The sequence below is a fragment of the Manacus candei genome, unplaced genomic scaffold (genome assembly GCF_025592945.1).
Source record: "Manacus candei isolate 608988 ecotype Guabito, Panama unplaced genomic scaffold, ASM2559294v1 h1tg000035l, whole genome shotgun sequence".
Lineage (NCBI taxonomy): Eukaryota > Metazoa > Chordata > Aves > Passeriformes > Pipridae > Manacus > Manacus candei.
In genome coordinates, this window is record NW_026138083.1 from 1,739,729 (window position 1) to 1,762,413 (window position 22,685).

Here is a 22,685-nt window from a genome sequence, read left to right on the forward strand (position 1 = left end):
CCTCAAATTCACTAAAAAGTTGAGATTACCATTCTAAATTTGGCCAGTAGTAGAATGAGGAATAAAAAACATTTTTGTTTCCCCTCTGAATAATCAATAACAATCACAGTTGCACTGATCCTTCAGAACTACAAATATAAGGTTTTTAGTTTTTATCTGCTTTACATTTACAATTGAAATTTTTGTTTCAGAAGCAGCACACAAGTTAAATTCCATATCTAACAGAAGCTTTTTAAAGAAAATCAGTGTATCGCAGTGATTTTCAAAACTCACATGTACTGCCTTTGCTCCACATGGAAGAGATCCTTGCTTTCCATGTTCTGCTCCAGTAATGTCCTATTTTGCAGCATTAAAGTCTGAATTTGATCCAGCAGATGCCTGTTCTCCTCCTCCAGGTTCCCTTTGAGCTGGCTAAGCAGCTGTAAAATACATGAAATGGCCCTTGTGTACATATGTGAGTGTATTTTACACAAGGATAACGAGATCATCGAGAAAATGTGCGTCCACAAAGGCATTCTGAGAGTCAAATCCAACAGAAAACTAAATCATGAATCACCTGATAAAAGCCTCTCCGATTCTTTAAATAATTAAAACCAACATGAGCCGGTACAACAGGCAAATTAATTAGTCTCTGGACCCACTTCATTATCTCTAAACCAAATGACTAATTCTCCAGCACTTCCCATGATTTTATCAATCCACAAATACACTTCTATAAATATTCCAGAATTCTCACATACCTCACACTGATTATTCAGCTTTGTCGACGTAATATCCAGTTGCTGGTACTGTTCTTTGAGCTTGGAAAACTCCGCTTCCAACCGCGTTTGCTCCAGTTTGGAATTGTTCAACAGTGTTTTCAGATTCTTGTGGTCAGTCTGGAGAACCTCATTCTCCCTCACGAGCTGGCTGTAGGTGTGAGTGAGCCTGGGATTGGGAGACACCAGCAAAGAAGAAAGGCAGGTGGGAATGCATTTGTTACCCACATGGCATTTCCAAGGCTCCTACCGCTCCATCAAACACAAATTCCTTACTATCCCAGGCTGTAGGGAAGTCATCCCGGTCTCATTTTCCTAGGAATGTGTTCTGCCTTGAATCCAAACCCTCTGTGTTCTCTGTATGTTCAGGATCTCTACATCACAACTAGTTTTAAGATGCCACTTTTCAAAAGAAAAAAAAAAATCCTACAAACAGACAGGATTTCTTGCCCACAGAAAACAGGATGGAAATAGGAATGGTCCAAACTTTGGCAGCCAGAGAGGTTATTGATTTAGCACAGATACATTAATCCCTGGGTTCTCTTTGTCCCTCCTGGGCCCTGCCACATCCCTCTGCCCCACACGCACCCTCAGGATGTAACAATTATTTTTGTGGGATCATGGAAGCCCCAAGTTGCAGCATGAGGTGTTCAGAAATGTGAAGGCACACAACACTTGCTGAGGCTGCACTGGCAGGTGCTCAGAGCTCCACTAACACACGTCAGACTCATCTTTACCTTTCATTCTCATCGCGAAGTTTTTTATATTCTGCCGCCACCGTTTCGTGCTTTTCACTTTGCTGCAGCATCTTCTCCTGTTCTGCCTTGAGAACTTTCTCCAGCTCTTCCAGTTGCACCTTCTGTTTCAGCAGCTGATTGTACCTGCACACCAAGACAATATTTAAATGCCTTTTTGTGGACTGAAGAGAATATGGAGTTTTTATGAAATGGCAACTGTTTAAAGTTGCAAATCTGTCCTAGTTAGAACAGCTGGGACCAGTTCATCACTGGATGGGTGTAACCCAAAACTGTGTATTCTACAGCCTTCCATGCCACTGCCCAGAAACTGTTATCAATGGACCATTTACACCCTCTGCCCAGAGCACCCCTGACTCCTCAGGCTATAAACTGGGTGTTCAGAGGCCCATGAGACAGGAGGATGCTCCTGTGCTCACACCCAGTGTGGAACTCCCCGCCCTGAGGGAGGCACTGGGCATTCCTGCCTCAACTGGAGGATAGATAACCTTGGGGTCTTGGGACTTTTTTAACCACTCGTGGGATCCAGAGGAAGACTGCAGGCCACCACTCTCAACCAGACTGAGACCACCACTCTCAACCAGACTGCACCACCACTCTCACCAACAGGTTTTCCCCTCTCCTTTTCCTTTGGACTCAGGGGGCCCAAAGAACACCACTCTGTTCATGCCCCAGGGTGCTGGGTTATACAGTTGGGTTTTGTGGGTTAAAACCAACTGTTTGTCTGTATAATTGTATTTATTGCATTATTTTATTAAATTGTTATTCTGACTTATAATCTCTCCTTTGAGTTGGGTTCATTTCCCCTGCTGGTTTACCTTTAAACCAGCACAAAACCTTGAGGATTTAAGCCAAGCTAGTTCTACTCAAACTTGTCAGTGGTTGCTGCTCAGCAGGGCAGTGCTCACCTGTCCTCCAGGTCCTTGTGCTCCACCTCCAGGTTCTTGTGGGCGGCCTTGAGGCTGCCGTGCTTGGCGATGAGCGACTCGTACTCGGCCGCCTGGCGCTCGTGCAGCTGCTCCAGCTTCTCGTGGTCCTTCAGCAGGGCCTCGTACAGGCCCTTGAGGTCCTCCCTGTCCTTGAGCACGCCCTCGTTCTCGTTCTCCAGGGCCGACTGCTGGATGAGCAGCTGGGCGTTCTGGTTCATCAGGGACGTGCTCTGGGAGTTCAGGGTGGAGTTTTCCACCTGCGGCCACAAATGGTTGTTGCGAATTAATTTCGTGGTCTGGATTATTGTGTCTATCTCCTAACCCCCTCAGTGACCTTCTGGTTGTTCCATTACCTGCCAGCCTTTCAGGGGAATGCTCTTTTCTTACACCCCAACAGACAGCTCCAATTCAAAGTATTCCAGGAATATTTTTATGGCAGTATCACAGGAAAGCACTGAACCATATGATTAAATTGATTTGATTAATCAATTAAGCACTGGTTAATTTGATTAAATAATCAAATTCTTATTTACCTTTCAATACCTGTTAAAGTGCTATCTAGACAAGAACAACATTTTCCTCTGGCATCAAAACATCTGGGAGAAATGGCTCCTCAGTGATCCTATTATAAGCCAAATCTGTGACATGACTAAAATAAAAGGAACTTTCATGCTGGCACAGAGATCTATTTTTAAGAACACCTCTATTGTACAGAATCTGTATTGTCACCATAAAATCTTTATGGTGCCCACGTACCCTTTTACAATGAGAGTTCAAACAGGAGCATCCATTTAACAGAGAGAAAGGGAAATAAAATAACAGCAGCTGGAAGGAACTCCCCACATTCTGTTTTGTATTCTTTTGTGGAGCTAGTTCAGAATTATGTCAGAGCATTATTAATGTCTATTAACACACTAAAGCCTTCAACATTAGACAATTTTAAAAAAACCCAACCAACCCACAACTTCACTTTTTGTGCCTCTGGAAAGATTAACCAAATCTAATCCTTGGATATCTTGTCACCTGACCCGTATCAGGCTCATTCCCTTCTCTTTCCTATTCAAGAGACAAAAACCACAAACTCCTGAGGCTTCTAAAACCCTCGGGCTATCTATTAAGGGGAAAAAAATTCCATCTCCCACTGCAGTGCCTGCTGTTACCAGGGAACAAATCCCTTCCTGTTGGAACTGCACTGCTCTTTGTTACACAGGAGAAAGCTGAACCTTTCCCTGGAAATGAAGTCATGTCTCACGGCACGGCCCAGGCTGAATCCCGAGTTTTGTCAGCTCCCAATTCCCAGTTACCCCCTAAAACATCTCCTCTCTTGTCTGCTCCTCGTGGGTACCAGCAGGGAGAGAAGAATTAGCTGCCAGGAGCGGTTCTGACAGAGATTCCACTTCAGATAGGGCTGAGAGTTCTGATTTTCAGGAACTAACTTCACCTTTCAGTTTAATCTGGAGTTGACAGAGAGCTGTCTTGCCAGAGAGGAAAGGCCTGTGCCATTGTGCATGAGGCAAAAACAGAACTACACAGATATTCCTGGGTTTTTCTGACAAATGGGGTTACAAAATACTCAGAGTTCTGAATCCCAGAGATAAATCCTCCTGTGGTTAAAAGGGGATATTTCCATGCCCCTGCCCACTGCTTTTGAACAGCCAGAGAAGGCCCAGAAGTCCTGTTTCCTTGGAGTGCTGTGCACTAACGAGGTTTCAATGTGGCAGCACAAAGTGCAACCCTGGGACAACTGTGTCCTGCTTCCCAGAAAGTCAGGATGAGAACTCCAGGTCTTCACCAAATGCGTATTTGCCTCGTTTAAAAAGTCCCTGACACTTGGATTTCCACCAACCCTCCATCCTTTCTGACACTGTTTCTGCTGGATTGTGGACTTTTTGCTCCCTCTTTAAGGAATTTGGATTCTTAGAACTCCAAAAAGCATTCGATCCATTAGCAAGAACATTTCATTTTTAGAGACAAAAAAGAGATATCTATTTAATAACCCTACTGAAGCAGGAAGGACAACATCTGAATCTTGGCCATGAGAGCTGCAAGATTCCAGGTGAACCATTTTAATCATTTCCATGGTCAAACATCACCTTTCTTTTGCCTCTGAATTATCTACATTCACTCTTTACATACTTAGGTTGGGGTTTCTTTGGGGTTTTTTTTTTAGTATTCTATATTTTTTTAATATATATTCTATACTTTAGTAAGCATCTTGATTTTCCTTTTAGGTACGGTTCTGCCTTTTTTTTTTTTTTTAAGCTACTTATAAAAATAGACAAAATTTATTACAATCTCTCTGGACACACCACTTCCCTGACCTAATTTAGATGTATAACCAAAATAAAAAAAACCAAAGCAATCTTAAAAGGCTTAAGAGAAGGATAAGAGAACCTACCCTACCCATAAGTATATAAAATTGAGAGTTTAAAGACTATAAAGTCAAGAGTTTAAATTGGACAAACGTGAAGGATTAAAACCAACTTCTAGGACTGGACTTATTCATCAGCAGACAGACTATTATTTGTCCTCTCTGAGTGCAGATTATTTCCACATTACCTTCTCTCCCAGGTCGGCACCAGAAGCAAAATGTGACTTAGACCACATTGATTTTGTTTGGAAAAACAGCCGTAATTTTATTTTTGGGAGCCAAAGGGGAAACCCTCACCTGGAGCTTGGCATTCTGGGTCTGCAGGGTGGTGTTCTGCTCCTGCAGGGACACGCTCTGTCTCTGCAGGGCCAGGATCTGGGCCTGCAGGTTGTTGTTCTGAGTCTCGAGCTGCTTCAGCTGCGTCTTCAGCGCCTGCTTCTCCGCCTGCAGCGTCGCGTTCTGGGCACGGGGGGAAAACAAACACAGAGGGTGAGCTCACAGCTGCTTCTCCAAGGGATTCACGGGGTGCAACAACACTGGGGATCACCCTCCAGGACCAAGGAACACACAGGGTTATGATGGAAAACCAGGTAATGAGTGTTGGACTTCTGGAGGGACAGCAGAGACACCTCCAGGCCCCAGGAGAATAAGGGTTAGATCAGAGGGATTTAAGAGAGAGCTCTGCATCCAAAAGGGCAAATTCAGGTTTTCATATTTCCTTTGAAATGCCTGTCAAGTGTTTTAAGGCATCCCTCAGAGCAGAATCCAGCTGCTCCATAAACTATTTAACTCAGATTCCTCTTGGGATGTGAACCAGATGACAAACGACAGACTTCACCAACACTCATTTGTAGGACTGCAACAGCCAACAACAAACAACCACAGTCATATTTAAATCACATCTTACATTCCTCTCCACTTCAATTAGTCTATCTTTAACTTTCAGCAATTCTCTGGTCGTTTCCTGATTTTCCTTCTCCCACTTGTTGACGGACTGATTTTCTTCTCCGCTTCTCGGCGGGGAATTCTGAACCATCCTCTCCTCTTCTTGTCTTTGCTTGAGAGCTTCGTAGTTCTTTTTCACCTGGAATTATTTAAGACAACTCAGATTAGGTTTAGAATTTCCCATTTTAGACATCCTAATTTATTACCTGGCCGTGCCACTTCTCAAAGAATAGGGAGTTCTATGTTACTGTGACTGTAAATTTGCTTTTTGTACATGTCTGGGGAGATGCTGCACAAATTACTTAGGGGTATGGATAACTTCACCCTAACAAACATTTCCTAACAGCAGGAGACCTCTATTTCCTATTTTATTTCAGTGTTTTCAACTGTACCCCCCCAGTTTTATAATAAAATCCTACAGCCAAGGCGACTGCATTTCTTTTTTTAACCACTCTGCTCAGGCTCTTGCAGGCAGGTGGGGAAATATAACTGGAAATGACATCCCAAATCAAATCAGTCCCAGATAATTTATCCACCTGACATTTTCAATGAACAACGAATAAACTCTACAGCTTTTCATGCGATTCCAACACAGCTTTGAAAGCAGTCACACCTTTGTCCTGCTTTCCATCACCTAAACAACACCCAGATTTTCTGCAGCCTTACCCAAAACCAGAAATAACAACAGATCACACAGGAACCATTTAATCTCACAGAAAAATGCCCTTTTCCTTACTGTTTTCAGCTCCTGACGCAGCTGCTGGTTGAGATTTGTGGACTCTTCCAAACGAGCCTCCAAAGCAGCAATTTTCTCTTCTTTGATTTCCAGAGACTTCTTGAGCGTGGATTCCAGTTTGGACTCCAGGAGCTTGTACCTACTGGTCAAGAACAAAAAAAAAGTACGTGTTTTCCAAACCTATTTGAGGCTTTTGAACCCTGGAACGAAGCCTCACGGCCACCCTCAAAAATGCTGGGAAGTGAAGAGCATGGAGACACCTCGGTATTCCCAGCGAGTCCCGTGCCTGAAGCCGACAGAAGATGGTAGGAAAGCCCATTTTTGACCCCTCCTTTCTTTCAGATGTGTTTTAGGCACACAAAAAGGAGGGGGCTGTTTATCTGGATCATTACCCTGGGTGTGGTGACTGCACTCCTCCTCCTGGCTCTGCTCCAGAGGATCCAGCGGGGACCCCAACGCAATTAGGATGGGAAAGATTTGCAGAGCAGGATTTCCCTCAGTTCCCATTCCCTGCCAGCTCACAGAGGGAAGGACTGTGCAGGTGCACACTCTTTTGGTGCCTGACTGTGCAAATTGTGCCCTCAGCCCAGCTGCTGGGATTTTAAGACTGTCAGCACCCCTGAGGGGTAAAGCTTCCATTTATCACCATATTTACAATATTGTAGGGCACCCAAAAACCCCAAAGTGCCTATCTGGGACAGAAGTGGTCAGATTTAGGCTGTATCAATTTATAACTGTGTCCCCTCTATAGAAAATACTGAAACCCACACTCATTAATCACTTGAAGCAGTTCAGTCACTGTGCACAAGGCTCAGAACCTGGAAAATATCCCACTGCTCCCCACAGCTGGAGAGAACAAACCACTAATATCCCCCTTTTTAATGCTGGCTGCTGAAGGATCTATCAGTTCAGTGAAGGGCACAGACTGCAGGAGGCTCCTGAATGGACAAGAGCATTAGATCCAGCCAGGAACTGGAGCAGAAGACCAATGGGAAGAGAATTAATAAGCAGAAAGCTGTCCGGTGGCATCAAGTAGAAGGATGGGAATCCTACATTTGAAGATATGACAAGTAGTTCCCAGGGATTTCAGGAACAGTAGGCAGCCTATGACTAGTGGAATATAAAATATTTCACCTCCTTGAGCTGAAGCACAGATTTGGTTGGAAATAAGAATTTCTGTAACTGAAAAGTCACAAAATTACGTAAAAAAGACAAATAGCAGAGATCCAATATCCAGTTTCCTTTTGAACACCTAACAATGAAAGATGGCACAAATTTTCTGATGTCATTGAGACCTGGGTATTCAGACTCAAAGTCCATGAATGTGTTTGTCCAAGGACAACAGACATTGGAAAGACAAGGGAAAATGGGAAACACTTCCAAGTTAACTCATAAAACATGGCCAGTTTAGGGCCCACTGGAAAGACTGAAGTGCTACCAAGAATATTCATTGAAAACACAAGCAACTCTCTCCAATTAGGAAGAGAAAAATTGTACATTTTTCATTTCCATCATCAAAATGACTGGACTAGAAAAAGTTCTGAGGCCTTTCCTGAGCTCATCTGGGAGCTGAGAAAACAAGAGGTGGTAACAGATTTACCCCCAGGACTCTGGCACCACCTCAGTAACAGAGCCCTGGCAGTAAAAAAGGGAACCATATGGGGTTTTTAATCCAGTTATGTGGGTTTCTTTTGACACAGAAAACCCCAAATCAACCTACACGTTTATGACAATCAGTTGTAATAACAGATCACCCCACTGAACAGCACTGGGCAATAAAGCTTGGCCAGAGGCCCATAATACTCTGCTTTTCTCCTGCCACAGGTTTTCCCTAAATCCCTGGAGGGTAAGACAGAAGAGGGAAACCCAGCAGAGGAAACAGATGTCAGGGTAGCAGCTGCTTCCCAATGGCAGGTGTGGAGGAGGGATGGAGCCAGCACCAAGTTCTGGAGACACTCAAGGACTGGATACTTCCACCGGGGTCAGTGGGAATGCAGCTTCCTTTTGTAGGAGGGATTAGTTGTAAGGAAAGAGTGAGACAGTTCAAGGTGTAAAAACCATTTGTGTCAAAAAGGAAAAAAATACACTTTGAGCTGATTATCTCTTACTGCCACTGTTCCTGCTGCTGGCTGGAACACGAAACATTTAATTATAATTAACTGGATCTACTGACATACTTCAGTGAGTTTCTTAGCAACAAAAAGTGGCAACTCACTGTCACAGAATGTAACAGCACATCAGCTCTTTTATTCATTTCAGAGTTCCATTTTGGGTCTGTGAGTGTGCCCTACAAATCCCAGAGATGCACAAGCCCGTTTTCCCCTCCTGAATCAAAAAGCCCCTCCTTTGCTCTCTCTCTCAGGTGGGCCCTGCCACCCTCACCTGTCATCGCTGCTCTGCTCGTCCTCCAGGAGCCGCTCCTTGTTCAGGCCTATTTTCTCCAGCTCGTGGGCAAGTTTCTCCAGATCGTTGTTCATTTGTTGAGTCTTCAGTTTTTCATTCACCAGGTCCTTGCAGAGAAGAAAACACAAGTCAGTGTTTCCACAGAAATCAAATAACGTAGTCTCAGTTCTAGGAGTGCTCAGACAGGAGCCTTTGATCACTACATGACTTGAATAATTCAACGTTAACCCTCCCCTCCCTCCAGTTGTCAGCTCTCAGCTGGATCAGACACTACACTGCAACTATGATTTCACTGTACTCTCTTCCTTTCTGTAGAATTTCCCTTTAAATTTGGTCTTGAGCACAACAGCGAAGGGAAAACGTTTGATAAATTGTGATTATCCAATGCTTTCCCTGCTGTAAGCACAAAGATGGTGAGAGCACACAGATTAAAGCCTAAAAACCCACAAAGTAGAGCCTTTTTTCAGAAACACAGCTCTGATTTCTCCCCATGACAAGCAGATTATGGTGGAAGGGTAATAACCAATCTCTTTACCTCTCTCAAGGTGACCAGGGTTTTCTTATCAATGGTTGCTCTTTTCACCAGTTCCTTATTTTCCTTCTCCAGCTCTTTCAGGCGCAGACAGGACTCTTTGTACACCACGATTTCCTTGAACAGAGATTTATTCTCCCTTTCCAGGTTACTAATCTTGACATTGTTCTCCTCTAAAGTACTATCTTTAATCTCTGCCTGTTGTCTAAGCCTTTTATTTTCCTTTTCTAGCTGTTTCTTATCCTTCTCCAGTTGAGAAGTCTCTTGCTCTAACAACTTGTTCTCCTTCTCCAACTGCTCCAGGCGCTTACTAGAGATTTTTAACTCCTCCAAGTTCTTCTGCAGGGTCTGATTCTCAGACTCTAAATCCTGGAGCTCGCTTTCTAATTGCTGAATCTTCTTATTGCTGTTTTCCAGGGCCTTCTGGAGCCTTTGGTTTTCCGTGTCCAGCCCTTGGTAGCTGACCTCCAAGCGTTCAGTCTTCTTAAAAGAGGCTTTCATGAGCTCAAGGCTCTTTTTGAGCTGCTCCTTTTCACTCTCCAGCTCTTTATTTTCCAACTGTAGCTGTGCCACTTTAATGCTTGTACACTTCAAGGATTCAATTGTCCTCCTCAGCTCCAAGTTTTCCTCGTCGAGCTGCGCGTTCTCCTTTTCCAAGGACTCCAGCTGGAAAGTGAGGTTTTTCAGGCTGTCCAAGGTTTTTTTCAGCTTTCTGTTCTCGGTCTCCAGGTCGGAGTTCTCCTGTTCCAAGGCCTCGATCTTCTCACAGGTGATTTTCAGATTAGTGATTTTTTTCTGTAGCAGCTCGTTCTCCTTCTCCAGCCGATGCAGCTCGTTCTCCAGCTCCTCTGCCCTCTCCCCTTTCTCTTTGTAGTGTTCCAGTTCTTTCCTGACTTGTTTTTTCTCAAACTCCATCTTGTTTAACTTACTGCTGGTCTCTTTAATGGACTCGTGAAGGATTTTGTTTTCCTTTTCAATCTCCTTCATTCTTGCCTCGGCGCTGATCTGTGAGCGTTGCCTGAGAGAGGCCACAGTTTGATTCAAGTGCTCATTTTCTTGTTCTAACAGTTTAATCTAATTTGGGGAGAAAAATGGTGGACTGGTGAACAACACACCAACAAGGAATTAATTCATATACAAACTGAAAGCTGCTAAGACAGTAAGATTACATCACATTTCCCTTTTGAGTTAAAAAACAATTTTTTGACTCCACTGGTATTTCTTTGAAGAATCACAAACATTATATATGTACCCAGGTGGAAGTTTGACAACAAAGTAAGTCAAACTGAATCTTCAAATCTCCTCTTCTTTAATATTAATACACAACACAAACCCAAAACTTAAAAAAAGCACCAATCAAACCCAAGCCTTATCTGTGCCTCAGCAGAATTGCGTTTTCATTTGTGGATGAATTAAGATTTAGATTATTTCTCTTAACCTCTGTAATTATCAGGGATGTTAGTCCACAAAGAACAGGAGTCAAGTTCTAAACCCAACCTGAGATGGAGGGAGGTGTGGGAGCCACAGAAGCAGCTTTATTTCATTTGGGAAAAGCAGAGGTGAGGTGTGGGATATGAGGGAACCCTGATCACACCCAGCAACAATTTGAGAAAAAACACAAAGCTACACTGATTTTTGACTTGAAAAGAACCCTTGGACACACTGTTCCAAAACAGCTTCAGAGAAAGTAAATCATATTTGAATGAGGAAACATATTCCCAGATCTGCCTCAGGGATAAAGGCAGAACTCACATCTCAATTTTTAGTATTTATCGAGTTGTTCGGTTGCTCCAAATAATTTGGAGCGATTTGGACACGTAACAACAGACAGCAAAATGCAGAGAACTGTTTGGATCAATATTTAACTGTACACTAATAACCCAGTGTAAGGGGTGTTTCAACAATAAACTGTGCTGCAGAAAAGCAAAAGTGCTGCTTGCAGTGAAAAACAGAGCAAGAAAATTATAGACTGTTCTCTCCTAGTGGAGTGTGGATGTAAAACTATTAATTACACACCCATGGCAATGCCAAACTGCTCTGAAAGGAGCCACCAGCAACCAACTCACAGCTCAGGAGCACCTGGTGTGTCCCTGAACAGCTGGAATTGCTTCCCATGGATTCTGCTCCCATCATCCCAGTTTAACACAAAATCATCAGGAATGGTTCTGTGGTTTTGATGAGCTCAAATGAACCTCACTCCAGTCCAGCACAGGATTTGTAAGAGGTGTGGAAGATGCTCCTGAGCCACCAGCCCTCGAGTAGGTTATTTTAAAATATATTTATTATTTTGAAGCAGAAACAGTCCCACTGAAATGTCAGTCCTACCCCAACACGTCTAAAACAACATATGTACCTTTAAATTAAAGTAAAGCTTCAGTGCCAAATTTTTTTTTTTCTTCTTCTTTCTTTTCTAAGTCTGGAATTTCATTTACTGATTAAATCAGGCCTTTAAAAACCTTCAGCATTCTGAAACACAATATTCTGTATTTCAGAATGCTGTACACTTTTTAAATTGCACTTAAAAATGGCAATGTCATCAGGGGGTGTAAGTGGCATAACTACATAAAAAGATACACATGAAAAATAAAAGATAACTCCAGTTGTAATTCTGAAGGACACGATTACTAAATATGGGATTCCCAGAAGTTTCCAGAAGACTTTTTTCCACGTGTCCTCTGGACTGCTCTGCAGACACCTTTAGGAGGTGCCAGTGCCCACCAGGTGCAGGCTCATCTTTACAAGGACCCAGATGCCAGTTAAAGTGAAAAGTGAGATGTAAGTTCTGCCTTTATCCTTGAGGTAGATCCAGGAATATGTTTCCTAGGAAGAAAATAATTCTTCCCGATTTCCTTTCCCTGTTTCGGAGCAGCGTGTCCAGGTTTTTTTTTTAACTCACAAATCAGTGTCACCTTGATGTGTCTCCTCTCAAACTGTTGCTGAGTGCCATCAGGATTCCCTCACATCCCTGAGATCACCTCTGCTTTTCCCAGAAATAAGCCCAGAGGGTGCCAGCTGGGAAACATTCCGGTGGAGGGGGCAAGGATGGAGCTGGATGTGGTGGATCCCACCCATGGGACAGGCTGCTGGAATTGTTATGAACACTGACACTGCTCCAAATGCTGCCCAGCTGCCTGGGACCTGTTTTCCTCCATGGAGAGGTGTCTGCCTTCCCTCCAAACTTCCCAAATTCCTATCTTGGCTGAGCTACACCCTCGGAGCAAATGCCCAGCCCGTAGAAGCCACAGAAGGGTTCTAAACCCCCCCAAAAGTTCTAAAGCAGCAAAGCCCTGGTTAAATGAGTCCTGTCTCCCACTGCAGAGCTCAGAAAAGCCCACAAATCTGCATTTACAGTCCCCTCCTGCCTGGGAAAACCCACAAAAGGAGAACCAGCAGAGCACAAAGCAGAGGGAAAACTCGGAATTCCACACTCACTTGTCGCTCGGAGTTTTCTTTAAGTGCTTCCAGTGTCTTTTCAAGCTGTGCTTTCTCTTTCATCAAATCCTTGCTCAGATTTTGACTGTTCTGAAGACTTTGTTTCTCTTGGCTCATTTCGCTCTCCAGCTCTTCCAGCTGGGAAAAGAGAGACAAATTTATTTTTAAAATGCACTTAAAAAATGACACTTGTATTACTCTTAGCTTGAAGGCACCCTCGTAGGAATCAACATATAAAACACAGAAGAGAACACATAAAATGGAATTTTCTCATCTTTAATTGAAACAACTAATTTCTTCTGGGAATACATTTACTTCTGCCAGAATTTTCTCCCTGGCTCAGCAGACTGTATCTATAAAGCACTTTTGCATTAAAAAAAAAAAAGGGTCAGGTTTTCTCAAGCTCTGGATATTTCCCTAAGCATCTTTTCTTTTTTTCTCCTCTTAAAATTCCATTTTACTGAGATTTATGCTGTTCCTCCAAGTCCCTGTTAACTTATAAAAGGTTGAATGCTGTTTGATCTTACTTAACTATTTCAAGAGATAATTATGATGATTCCCTGGGAATTCAATATTAGGTTGGTTTTGCCAAACGGTTCCAACTCGGTGTCACCAGACAGCAAAGCTATTTAAAATTTAAAATACCCAAGCATGATTTTATTTTTTTTGGTCATACTTAAGTCATAATAAGTTAATTAGAAGCAACACACACGTTGCACTTTTAAACAATCACCTGCTGGAAGATCTATATTCAATGTCCACATAACTCAGACCCCACACAGGGGAAATGTTTAGGAACAAATCACCTGAATTAGGCAATAATTGCAGCTAAATACTGAGAAACAGGTTTATAAAAAGGCAGTAGGCTGGAATTTGTTCCTCCATGAAGCAATTTGTTGACCTGAATCCCATCTGTGTGCTTCTCATCCCTCTTCCTTCCTTTTGTACCCCTGGGACACTGCACAGAAACTCGGAGAATTATGGAATACAGGAGGGATTTCTTTCAATTCTCCCTTTTTTTTCTAATTATCTCTTACCCACTCTAAGAATAGTCTTTCACTTGGAACAGCTGCTGAAGGAAAAGCTATTTCAGGAACTTTAGACATTTCACTCCACTGTAATTAGCCAGGTGTTTTTCCCCAAATTTTTATTTTCTATAAATATCACTGACTGAATTAGTCTCTTTGATAGATATAATTTGAGCAGTAAAACACTGTAGATCAGCATGGATTAATCTGACAAATTCCTCTCTTCACCTGCTCTTCAATTCCTTGACCCACCTTCTTGTTTTCTCACCTAAAAATGAGGACACAGGCCCAACTTTCCACATGCACTTTCTCCTGCTTAATAGTTACAAAAATTAATGTTTCCAAGTACCCTCAAACACTCTCATTACTCATTATACCCCAAATATGTTCATATTTTTCCCTCAGTGGTGTAAGAATCAACTGGTCACATTCTTACAGGAACAAACAAGCAAAACCCAAAAGAGAAAAACCACTCTGAGACGATTTTATCTTTTACCATAACACCACTTAGAACCTTGTCATACTTCACCAAAAATAACAGCAACTGGTTAAATCATCCTTTAGAAAGAAAACAGCCCCCAACACTAGGCAGCTGACACAGAACTCCATTACCTTTTTGCTGAGTCTTTGGTTTTCCTTCTCCATTTTCAGGATCCTGGAACTGCTGCCCTCCACAGAACCCACGGCACTCTGCAGTTCTTCCACTGTCTTCAGCAAACTTTGGTTTTCCATCTCCAGCTTCAGCAACCTGCTGGATGTCAGCTCGTTCACCTCATGGCCCAGTGATTTCTGGGGCACTGCAGGAATGAAACACCAGTATTACACACAAAAATAAAAAGGATTCTTAACCTGGGGTTCTCGTGACTCGGCATTTTCAGACTTAGGGGATTTAGCAGCCTTTGAAGGCCCTCCAAGGCCTTCTTGGATTAATCACCCAGCAGATGCATCAAAGAAAATGTTCTGCTCTCCCAATGTTCCTAATCCCAGCAGAGACTTGTTTCCCACAGCTCAGGGTGTATCTCTAAATTTCCACAAGGGATCCAGTGTATGACCAAGCATGTTATACTGGGATAATCCACATTTTTGCCACAGCTATCCCTGCAAACAACTTCTTCTTAACTCTGAGAACAACAAAGCCAGAATAGTCCTGATCTGCTCTGAATGGCAAAATAAAGTCACTTCAAGGTATCTGTGGGGTTTACACCTCTATTTAACTGAACAAGAGTGACAAGAACAGACTTCTCATGCAGGCTGTGTCTCCAAGGATACCTGGGAATGAGCACCTCTCCAGAGGACAACAAACTCTGTACTTCAGAAACAAAGACCTTTCATTTCCTAATGCTGTGCAGCCTCTGAAATGGCAATTTTCCCATTTCACCCCTTTTCAGCATTAACTGGGCATTTTTACCTTCAGAGAGTTCAGTAGTCCTGTTGATCTGTTCCAGTTCCCAGCCAAGATGCAAAGATTCATCCATGCTCTGTTTCTGAGCCATCTCCAGGGTCATATTCTCCTCCATGAGCTCCTCAATCTTCTTTCTGTCCATGTCACGCTCCTGGAAAATCATTGCAAGTGTTAGAAAAATCTCAGTGTGTGCCAAGGATTTTATTCTCTGGTACATTACAGAGAAGTGTATAAAGTGCATTTTATGGTTGGCTAATGGGATCTTCTCCCTCCCAAGTGAGAGGGGGAAAAAATGGCAAAAGCAGGGAGAATTTTGGAGGGAAGAGGAACAACCAGTAGAGAGGAACCTCTTCTCCTCATAACCTACAGCAATGGTTCTTCACCTTTTCCAAATTCACTTCTTTCCAAGTATCAGGAAAGAGGGTATCCAGGATAAACACAGGATTTAAGTGACAACAGTCTTCTCATCCAAAAAGTTGATCCTATTGCTCTTACTAATGTGTCATTAAATCCAGAGGCCCCTTCCTTCTCTCCCCCACTGTTTTGGAGGTTCTTTTATTAAAAATGGGCACGAAATTCAGTGTGCATCAAGTGTCTTGTCCCCCTGCCCTGACACTCACCATCTCCATATCGTGCAATTTAGCTTTTAATTGCAGATTCTCCTTCTCTAACTCGTGCAGTTTGTCTGAACGGGCTCGAGTCCCCTCCAACTGATCTTCCAACATTGTCTTTGTTTCCAGCAGCACTTGATTGTCTTCCTTTAACTCCTGCAAGAATTAAGCAACAACAACAACAACAAAAAATCTCAGATCAAAAGTATTTCCTTGTTCACACAAACTTCACCACCAGTGTTAGAAACCTAATGCCAGAAAGATTCATTTGGAAGCTGTAACAGACTTCTTAGAAAACAACACATCTATGACAACAAAACTCCACATAAATTAGATTAAATGCTCCCTAAACCATTAAGAATAATGAAGGTGTTGATAATCATAACCAAACATAAATACCTCTGTGATTTGAGCTGTGATTTGGGAAGATGTATTGCAGGTACAGCCCATAATTAGGTTTATAGGCCACTGGGCCCAAAGTCAGGCCATGATGCTGAAAATGTACCCACATCCCTAAAATACAACCAGCCATTCCCAAAGGCCCTGAACACCTTTAATTTCTGCACACAGAGGATTTCTTTTAATGCTGCCTGATGACAATAACGTGTAGAAATAGATGATTGGCAATTCTAGTCATGATACAAAGACAAAACTTTTCAAACTTCAGCCCAGTCAGCTGCAAGATCTGAAAAAAGATTAGTGAGTAAAACATAAATATTTATCCATCACACTCCTCCCCACACAAATATTAACTTGTAATTATTATTATTATTATGAAGCAAACCCAACTGATTGACATCTGCCTCTATTGAAAAATCAGACAGTTTACAAGCTTGAAACACATCAACAAATTTTAGGGTTTTTACTAGTTCAAGCATTCTGTGAAAATGAAATTCCCACTGGTTTCAAATCCTGTACACTAATCTCTTTTCCTCTCCCAATTTTCTTATCATATGGCATTTGCCCAACGAACTTGGCATTTACAGAGAGAATGGTGGGCTACTAAAACCCTGCATGTTGATTTGTTTCCTAAATTATTAATTCCTAGAACTGCCAGTCTCCCTTGCCTGGTGTCAGCACAGCTTTTTTCAGGGTGTTTTATGCATGGAATACCATTTGGACTCATTTATGTCAACAGCCACCATTTCCTCAAGACTTTACTTAAAAAACTGTCTTCCCTTAGGAGACCCACAAGAGGAGAGTGAAATGATTATATTTACAGCATTTTTTAAATTAATCTCTCCTTGGGTTTCTCAATATATCCTACACGGAGGATTCCACATAATATTTCAACCGTATATAACTCTGAACATACATAAATATGTTTATTTTCATATAGTTTGGCTAGTTTGGATTTTTCATGGGGTTTTTTTTTCCTTAGCTCTTTGCCAGAATTTTTGTGTTGGGTGAAAGTGAGCAAGAGTTCTGAGCTGCTGGAATTCTGTTCTGAGGGGATGTTCCAGCCCCTCTCTCTGAGGAATGCAACATTAATGTTAAAGGGACAAGGGGCACCCTGTATCAGAGCTCTGTTCTGTACTAATGAAAAGAGAACAGAAAGGACAACTTAGTAGTCATGAATTAGACAGAATGGACATCTGGGGAGATAAACAGCTGAATCAGGGGGGTTTTTGCAAGCTCCCAGTATGTAGTCAGGAAAAGTTGATGACAAAGAGGACCCTCTTGAGGCTGAAGGACTGGACAGACCACCAGAGGACCCCCTAAAAGGACAGCTCTGCCTCAAGCTCTGACTATTACAAATATGATAATTAGGTTGTGAAATTAAATGAATATGCACGTATAGATGTTGTAATCACTCATAAAAACTGTATCAATGACCTGGCTTTTCACTGAGAACTTGGGAGCTGCTTTGGGAGCTGGTTCCCCAACGTTGCTCACAATAAATACCTTTGCTGCTTAAAGACTCAAAACTGCCTCTGAGCAGTCTCATTTCTGCCAATTTTGGCATCGTGGGTCTGGGGGCTTAGACAGTACCTCCACTCTGGCTTTGTAGAACTCGATGTCGTGGAGCCTCTCCTTGTAGCGGCCGACCTCGCTCTCCAGCTTGTCCACCCGGATCGCCTTCTCCCGGAGCGCGTCCAGCTCGTCCCGGTACACCCTGGCGGAGCGGGCATCCGACAGCAGGTTCATGTTCTGGGAGCAGGGAAACACAGGCATTGCAGGCAGGAGGTGCTCCTCAGTTAAATTCAGGGATTGCAGAGGAACATCAGCTCATTTGGACAAAGGGAAAGAAAAAGTGGTGTTCTGGGCGCTCGATCCGGGGGATGGATTTCCAGGAAAGCGCCTGTTTCAAGGGCTCCTGATAATTTTAGACACTCACATGCTAATCATAAACTAAACAGATGTTTTCCCTCACTGTCAACACACAGACTCGAAGTATAAAGGGAAACCAGACCAAATTTGAGGGTGTTGATTTGGGGAATACAAGCTCAGAGGATACGCTCTCAGACACAGTTTTTGTGGAAACAAAAAAAAAAAAAAAAAAAGAGAGAAGAAATACTAACCTATCTCAGAGTATTTTTTTTCAGCATAATATACCAAATAAAGGAATAAATTACACCAGATCATGTTCAGAGTGCAAAATAAAACACATAATATTAATGAAAATGTACTTATTAATACCAAAAAAGGGAAATTGTTCTGGTGGAGGCAACTTTTTCTTGTCCTTTTTTTTTTTTAAACATACCTCTTGCTGAAGTCTCTTCAGTTCAGCTTCCATCTGTTCAAGTTCTTGTTTACAGTCAAGCAGCTGCTCAGTCTTTTCCTCCCTTAAAAGAGAGATCACAAACCAGTGAAATGCGACCACAAAACCTGCTGATGATCATCTCCTCTGAGAACCAAAGGCTGAGATCCGTGACACTTCCACCCTCTAATCCACGATCTCAGGGACATCACAGCCTTTAGGGTTTAGTCTTCAGCTAATCTTTTGAATTTGCTCAGACTTTTCCCAGTCCTTCAAGTTGTTCCCCAAGATTTCCTACTTGTGCAGGGCAGAAAACAGGGTGTAATAAGAGAATACACATGAATATGTACCAGGAGATTCACACCCAAAAGGAAACTCAGAATTATTTCAGAATATACACTGGAAAGCTCTAAATATTTTCCAGTGGCCACCGATGCATCCTGCCACAGATCAGGCAAAACCAATTTTAAAAGCACTTCTATACTTCTGTTCTATAATTTTTCTTTTCCTTACAGAGGAGAAATAAGGTTTTCAGGGGCCTCTACTCAACTGAATAAGATTCTGCTTAAGAACCTTAATAATATCATGAAACACATAATGAATTTTAGTTTTATGGAAACAAAATTCTTAGTGTACTCAAATTTGTGATCAATTCTGACAGGACTCCTCCTTAAATTCCAACTAACACTTACTTCTCAATCCTTCAAAAACGAGTTTGTTAAACAATCAGTAAGTGCAAGGGAAATAATTAACTGTCTCAAAGACACACAATACCTGATGTTCAATATTCAACTGCACCTCAGAACAAACAGAATTTGCTGCTGAAAAGACCTGCTCCATCCAGTATTGTATGATCTTAAAAGATATATTGCCCATTGAGAGGTGTTACTGTGTTATTTCACATTTTGGAATGAATGGATAAGGGGGAAATAAGAGAATTGAATGGACTGAAATGCATAATACAATCTGAAAGCAAAACCATACTAATAAAAAACCAGATCTGTTTTAAACTAAACCAGAGCAGTTGTTCTCAAAAATGAGCCAATTTCACCATGAATGATGTTTTTGCAAGCAGACATTGTTTGGAAAAGGTCACTGAGAGCCTACAAACACAGGAGAGGCAGCTCAGTGCAGCATCCCTGCCCACAGACACAACGGATCCTGCATTTCTGTCACTTTTCCATGACCATTCACACTCCTGTTGTTGTTCCACACAGCAAACCAGGGGTGCAACTTCCAGCTCCAAGGTTTCTGTACTCCAAGCCTCCAATCCCTGCTTTGCATCCGAGTGAAAAACAACCTTTATGGACCTTTTAATATGAAATGACAGCGGCTCTGGTGCCTGTTAAACCAGGTACGAAGGCCCAGTGCCAAAGCCAGATTAGGAATAAACGTTCAGCTGAATATTTTCAACTGTGGAATTCACGTAATTTCAAATTAAATCAAATAGATGCAGCATTTTAACAGTGAATGCTGCAGCCAGAAGTTAATGTAGCCAAGTCTGGTGTTTTACAGATAGTGCTGCACCCAAAGGAAATTTATTTATGGACTGAAGAGTGTAAAATGTGAACTGTTCTGAGCCATCAGTGCTGCCCTAATTGCATCCTTCAGCTCCACGCTGGAGAGGATTGGACTAAATTATACAGAACACGCCAGTGTTCACTGTTTAGGCTATCTATTAACTGTCAATCAAACTAATAACAGCAATTTTTTCACTAATTTTCCTGGTGCAGCTGTTTATAGAATATCCTGGGCGGGCTCATTGCAGCAGCCACACAATGATACAGACATCAGGGAAAAAGAGCCCCCTCTTTTGTCCTCTGTTCCTCGGGAAGGCCACGGTGTGGTGGGGGAAGGGGATCCTGGGAGTCAGTCAACGAGATACTTAATGCAGCCAGCTAGAAATGATCTGATCAACAAACTGACACCAGCAGGGCAGCAAACTGGCAACTGGGACTCGTGCACCTTCAGCTGGTAATTTAATTCACCTGTCTCCTCTCTCGGCTGAATTTAAAAAAATAATCTTTATTTAAAGCTGTTTCTACACTATAGCAAGTTACTGTACATGCTGAACCTCTTCAGCTTTAACATCTGTGTTCTTAGTTCAGGACACACACTTCACTCTGCTAAAACAACAGATTCTCCACAGGTCCATTATCATTCTTCACTTCAAATCACCCTTCACTCTGCTCAGATTTGTTCCTAGACTTAAAGACAAAGCACCCACTGATACCTGCTGGATCAGGAGAAAACAAGCATCATGCAGACAAGAAACCTTTTACACAGAAAGAGATTAAGAGACGAGGGACAGGAAATTATTCTAGTGGAGATTTCTGTCCTGTCTGCAACAAATTTAAACACTTCATGAAGCATGAATGAACCACAGGTGTGCTTCCAACACGAAGCAGGTCACTGAGAAGGAACCTGCTGCTGAGCAGGAACCACTCCTGAACTACCTCCTTTTAAAAAGGATATTTTTGCCACTGATCCCTGAATGGTCAGCACACAGCTCTTGCTTCCAGTCCCCACCTGCCTGCCCCATGTAATTGTTGCTGAGTGTGTCACCCCAGAGCTGCCTCAACTGCAAAGATATTCTCTCAGGAACACAGCTGAACACACAAGTACTAAAACTGCAGTCAGACATTCATTAACGATAATGAACAACAGAGCAAGCACAGAGAGCGTGCCTCTGAAACAACAATATTTACAAAATATGTAAGAGCAAAAGGGCTGCATTAAATTAGCTGTGAGTACTTCCAAGAGACAAGTTCTGTGGAGCAAAGAGCCTGTTACTGTGCTGTAACACACTCCAGACACTGCTCAAACACAGCCAGTTCTTCAGGGTGCTCTGAGCACTGAAGACACAGAACTGGCACCGAGTTCAGCGTGTTCATGGCTAAAACATCCATATGATCCAGAATACAAACCCAGACAGGCACAGGTGAAAAGCTGTGTTTGTCACCTGGCTCCACAAACCCGTTCCAATTATAAAAACGCGCTTCCAAAAAAACCACGTCAACCAACGTTTGAAAGGACGAAGGATTTGCCTGAAGACCACTCCCAGTGTGCCAAAATGAATGTTTTCAACTGAACACAGCTACTCACAGCTCCTGCCTGAGCCTCCTGATCTTGGCTTTAGCATCTGCCAGCTCCACGGAGAGGTGCTGCCGGCTCTCCGTGCGCTTCATGCCGGGGGAGCCGCACGGGGACTGCGCCGCCGACGCGTGAGGTAGGAAACGGAGACAGTCCCGCTCCTCCGACAGCTCGATGATGGTCTGGCACGGGGGAAAACAAGGAGAGGGAGGAAAAATACACCACTGCCCTCAGACAGCCACCAACCTGCACCTTTAACAAACCAAAGGCTGGAGCGATGCAGGAATAGCGGAAAGGTTTCGACCCCTTGTCCTAGTTAGAACAGCTGGGACCAGTTCATCACTGGATGGGTGTAACCCAAAACTGTGTACTCTACAGCCTTCCATGCCACTGCCCAGAAACTGTTATCAACAGACCATTTACACCCTCTGCCCAGAGCAGCCCTGACCCCTCAGGCTATAAACTGGGTGTTCAGAGGCCCATGAGACAGGAGGATGCTCCTGTGCTCACACCCAGTGTGGAACTCCCCGCCCTGAGGGAGGCACTGGGCATTCCTGCCTCAACTGGAGGATAGATAATCCTGGGGTCTTGGGACTTTTTTAACCACTCGTGGGATCCAGAGGAAGACTGAGACCACCACTCTCAACCAGACTGAGACCACCACTCTCAACCAGACTGAGACCACCACTCTCAACCAGACTGCACCACCACTCTCACCAACAGGTTTTCCCCTCTCCTTTTCCTTTGGACTCAGGGAGCCCAAGGAACACCACTCTGTTCATGCCCCAGGGTGCTGGGTTAGACATTTGGGTTTTGTGGGTTAAAACCAACTGTTTGTCTGTATAATCGTACTTATTGTATTATTTTATTAAATTGTTATTCTGACTTATAATCTCTCCTTTGAGTTGAGTTCATTTCCCTGTTGGTTTACCTTTAAACCAGCACACCCCTAAGGAAGTTTGAAGCCCTGCTTGTGCCCCTACACCCAC

At 42.9% G+C, this 22,685-nt stretch overlaps 1 protein-coding gene across 13 annotated transcripts in view; it reads right to left on the reverse strand.

Annotated features, from left to right (window-relative positions):
* The window catches only part of CCDC88A (coiled-coil domain containing 88A), a 63,515-nt gene that overhangs the window by 17,616 nt on the left and 23,214 nt on the right, over positions 1–22,685 (reverse strand). For 11 of the 13 annotated variants that reach the window (XM_051793079.1, XM_051793081.1, XM_051793084.1 and 8 more), the window contains exons 8-23: positions 21,709–21,878; positions 18,607–18,688; positions 17,895–18,053; positions 15,912–16,058; positions 15,298–15,442; positions 14,502–14,686; positions 12,862–12,999; positions 9,433–10,503; positions 8,877–9,004; positions 6,495–6,636; positions 5,721–5,897; positions 5,111–5,272; positions 2,422–2,699; positions 1,496–1,639; positions 741–927; positions 274–419 (exon numbers count right to left, since the gene is read on the reverse strand). In XM_051793079.1, the coding sequence (XP_051649039.1) occupies positions 274–419; positions 741–927; positions 1,496–1,639; positions 2,422–2,699; positions 5,111–5,272; positions 5,721–5,897; positions 6,495–6,636; positions 8,877–9,004; positions 9,433–10,503; positions 12,862–12,999; positions 14,502–14,686; positions 15,298–15,442; positions 15,912–16,058; positions 17,895–18,053; positions 18,607–18,688; positions 21,709–21,878 (3,461 nt within the window). The remainder of the gene's footprint in view (positions 1–273; positions 420–740; positions 928–1,495; positions 1,640–2,421; positions 2,700–5,110; positions 5,273–5,720; positions 5,898–6,494; positions 6,637–8,876; positions 9,005–9,432; positions 10,504–12,861; positions 13,000–14,501; positions 14,687–15,297; positions 15,443–15,911; positions 16,059–17,894; positions 18,054–18,606; positions 18,689–21,708; positions 21,879–22,685) is intronic. The other 2 variants (XM_051793080.1, XM_051793089.1) reach the window with 1 other exon arrangement.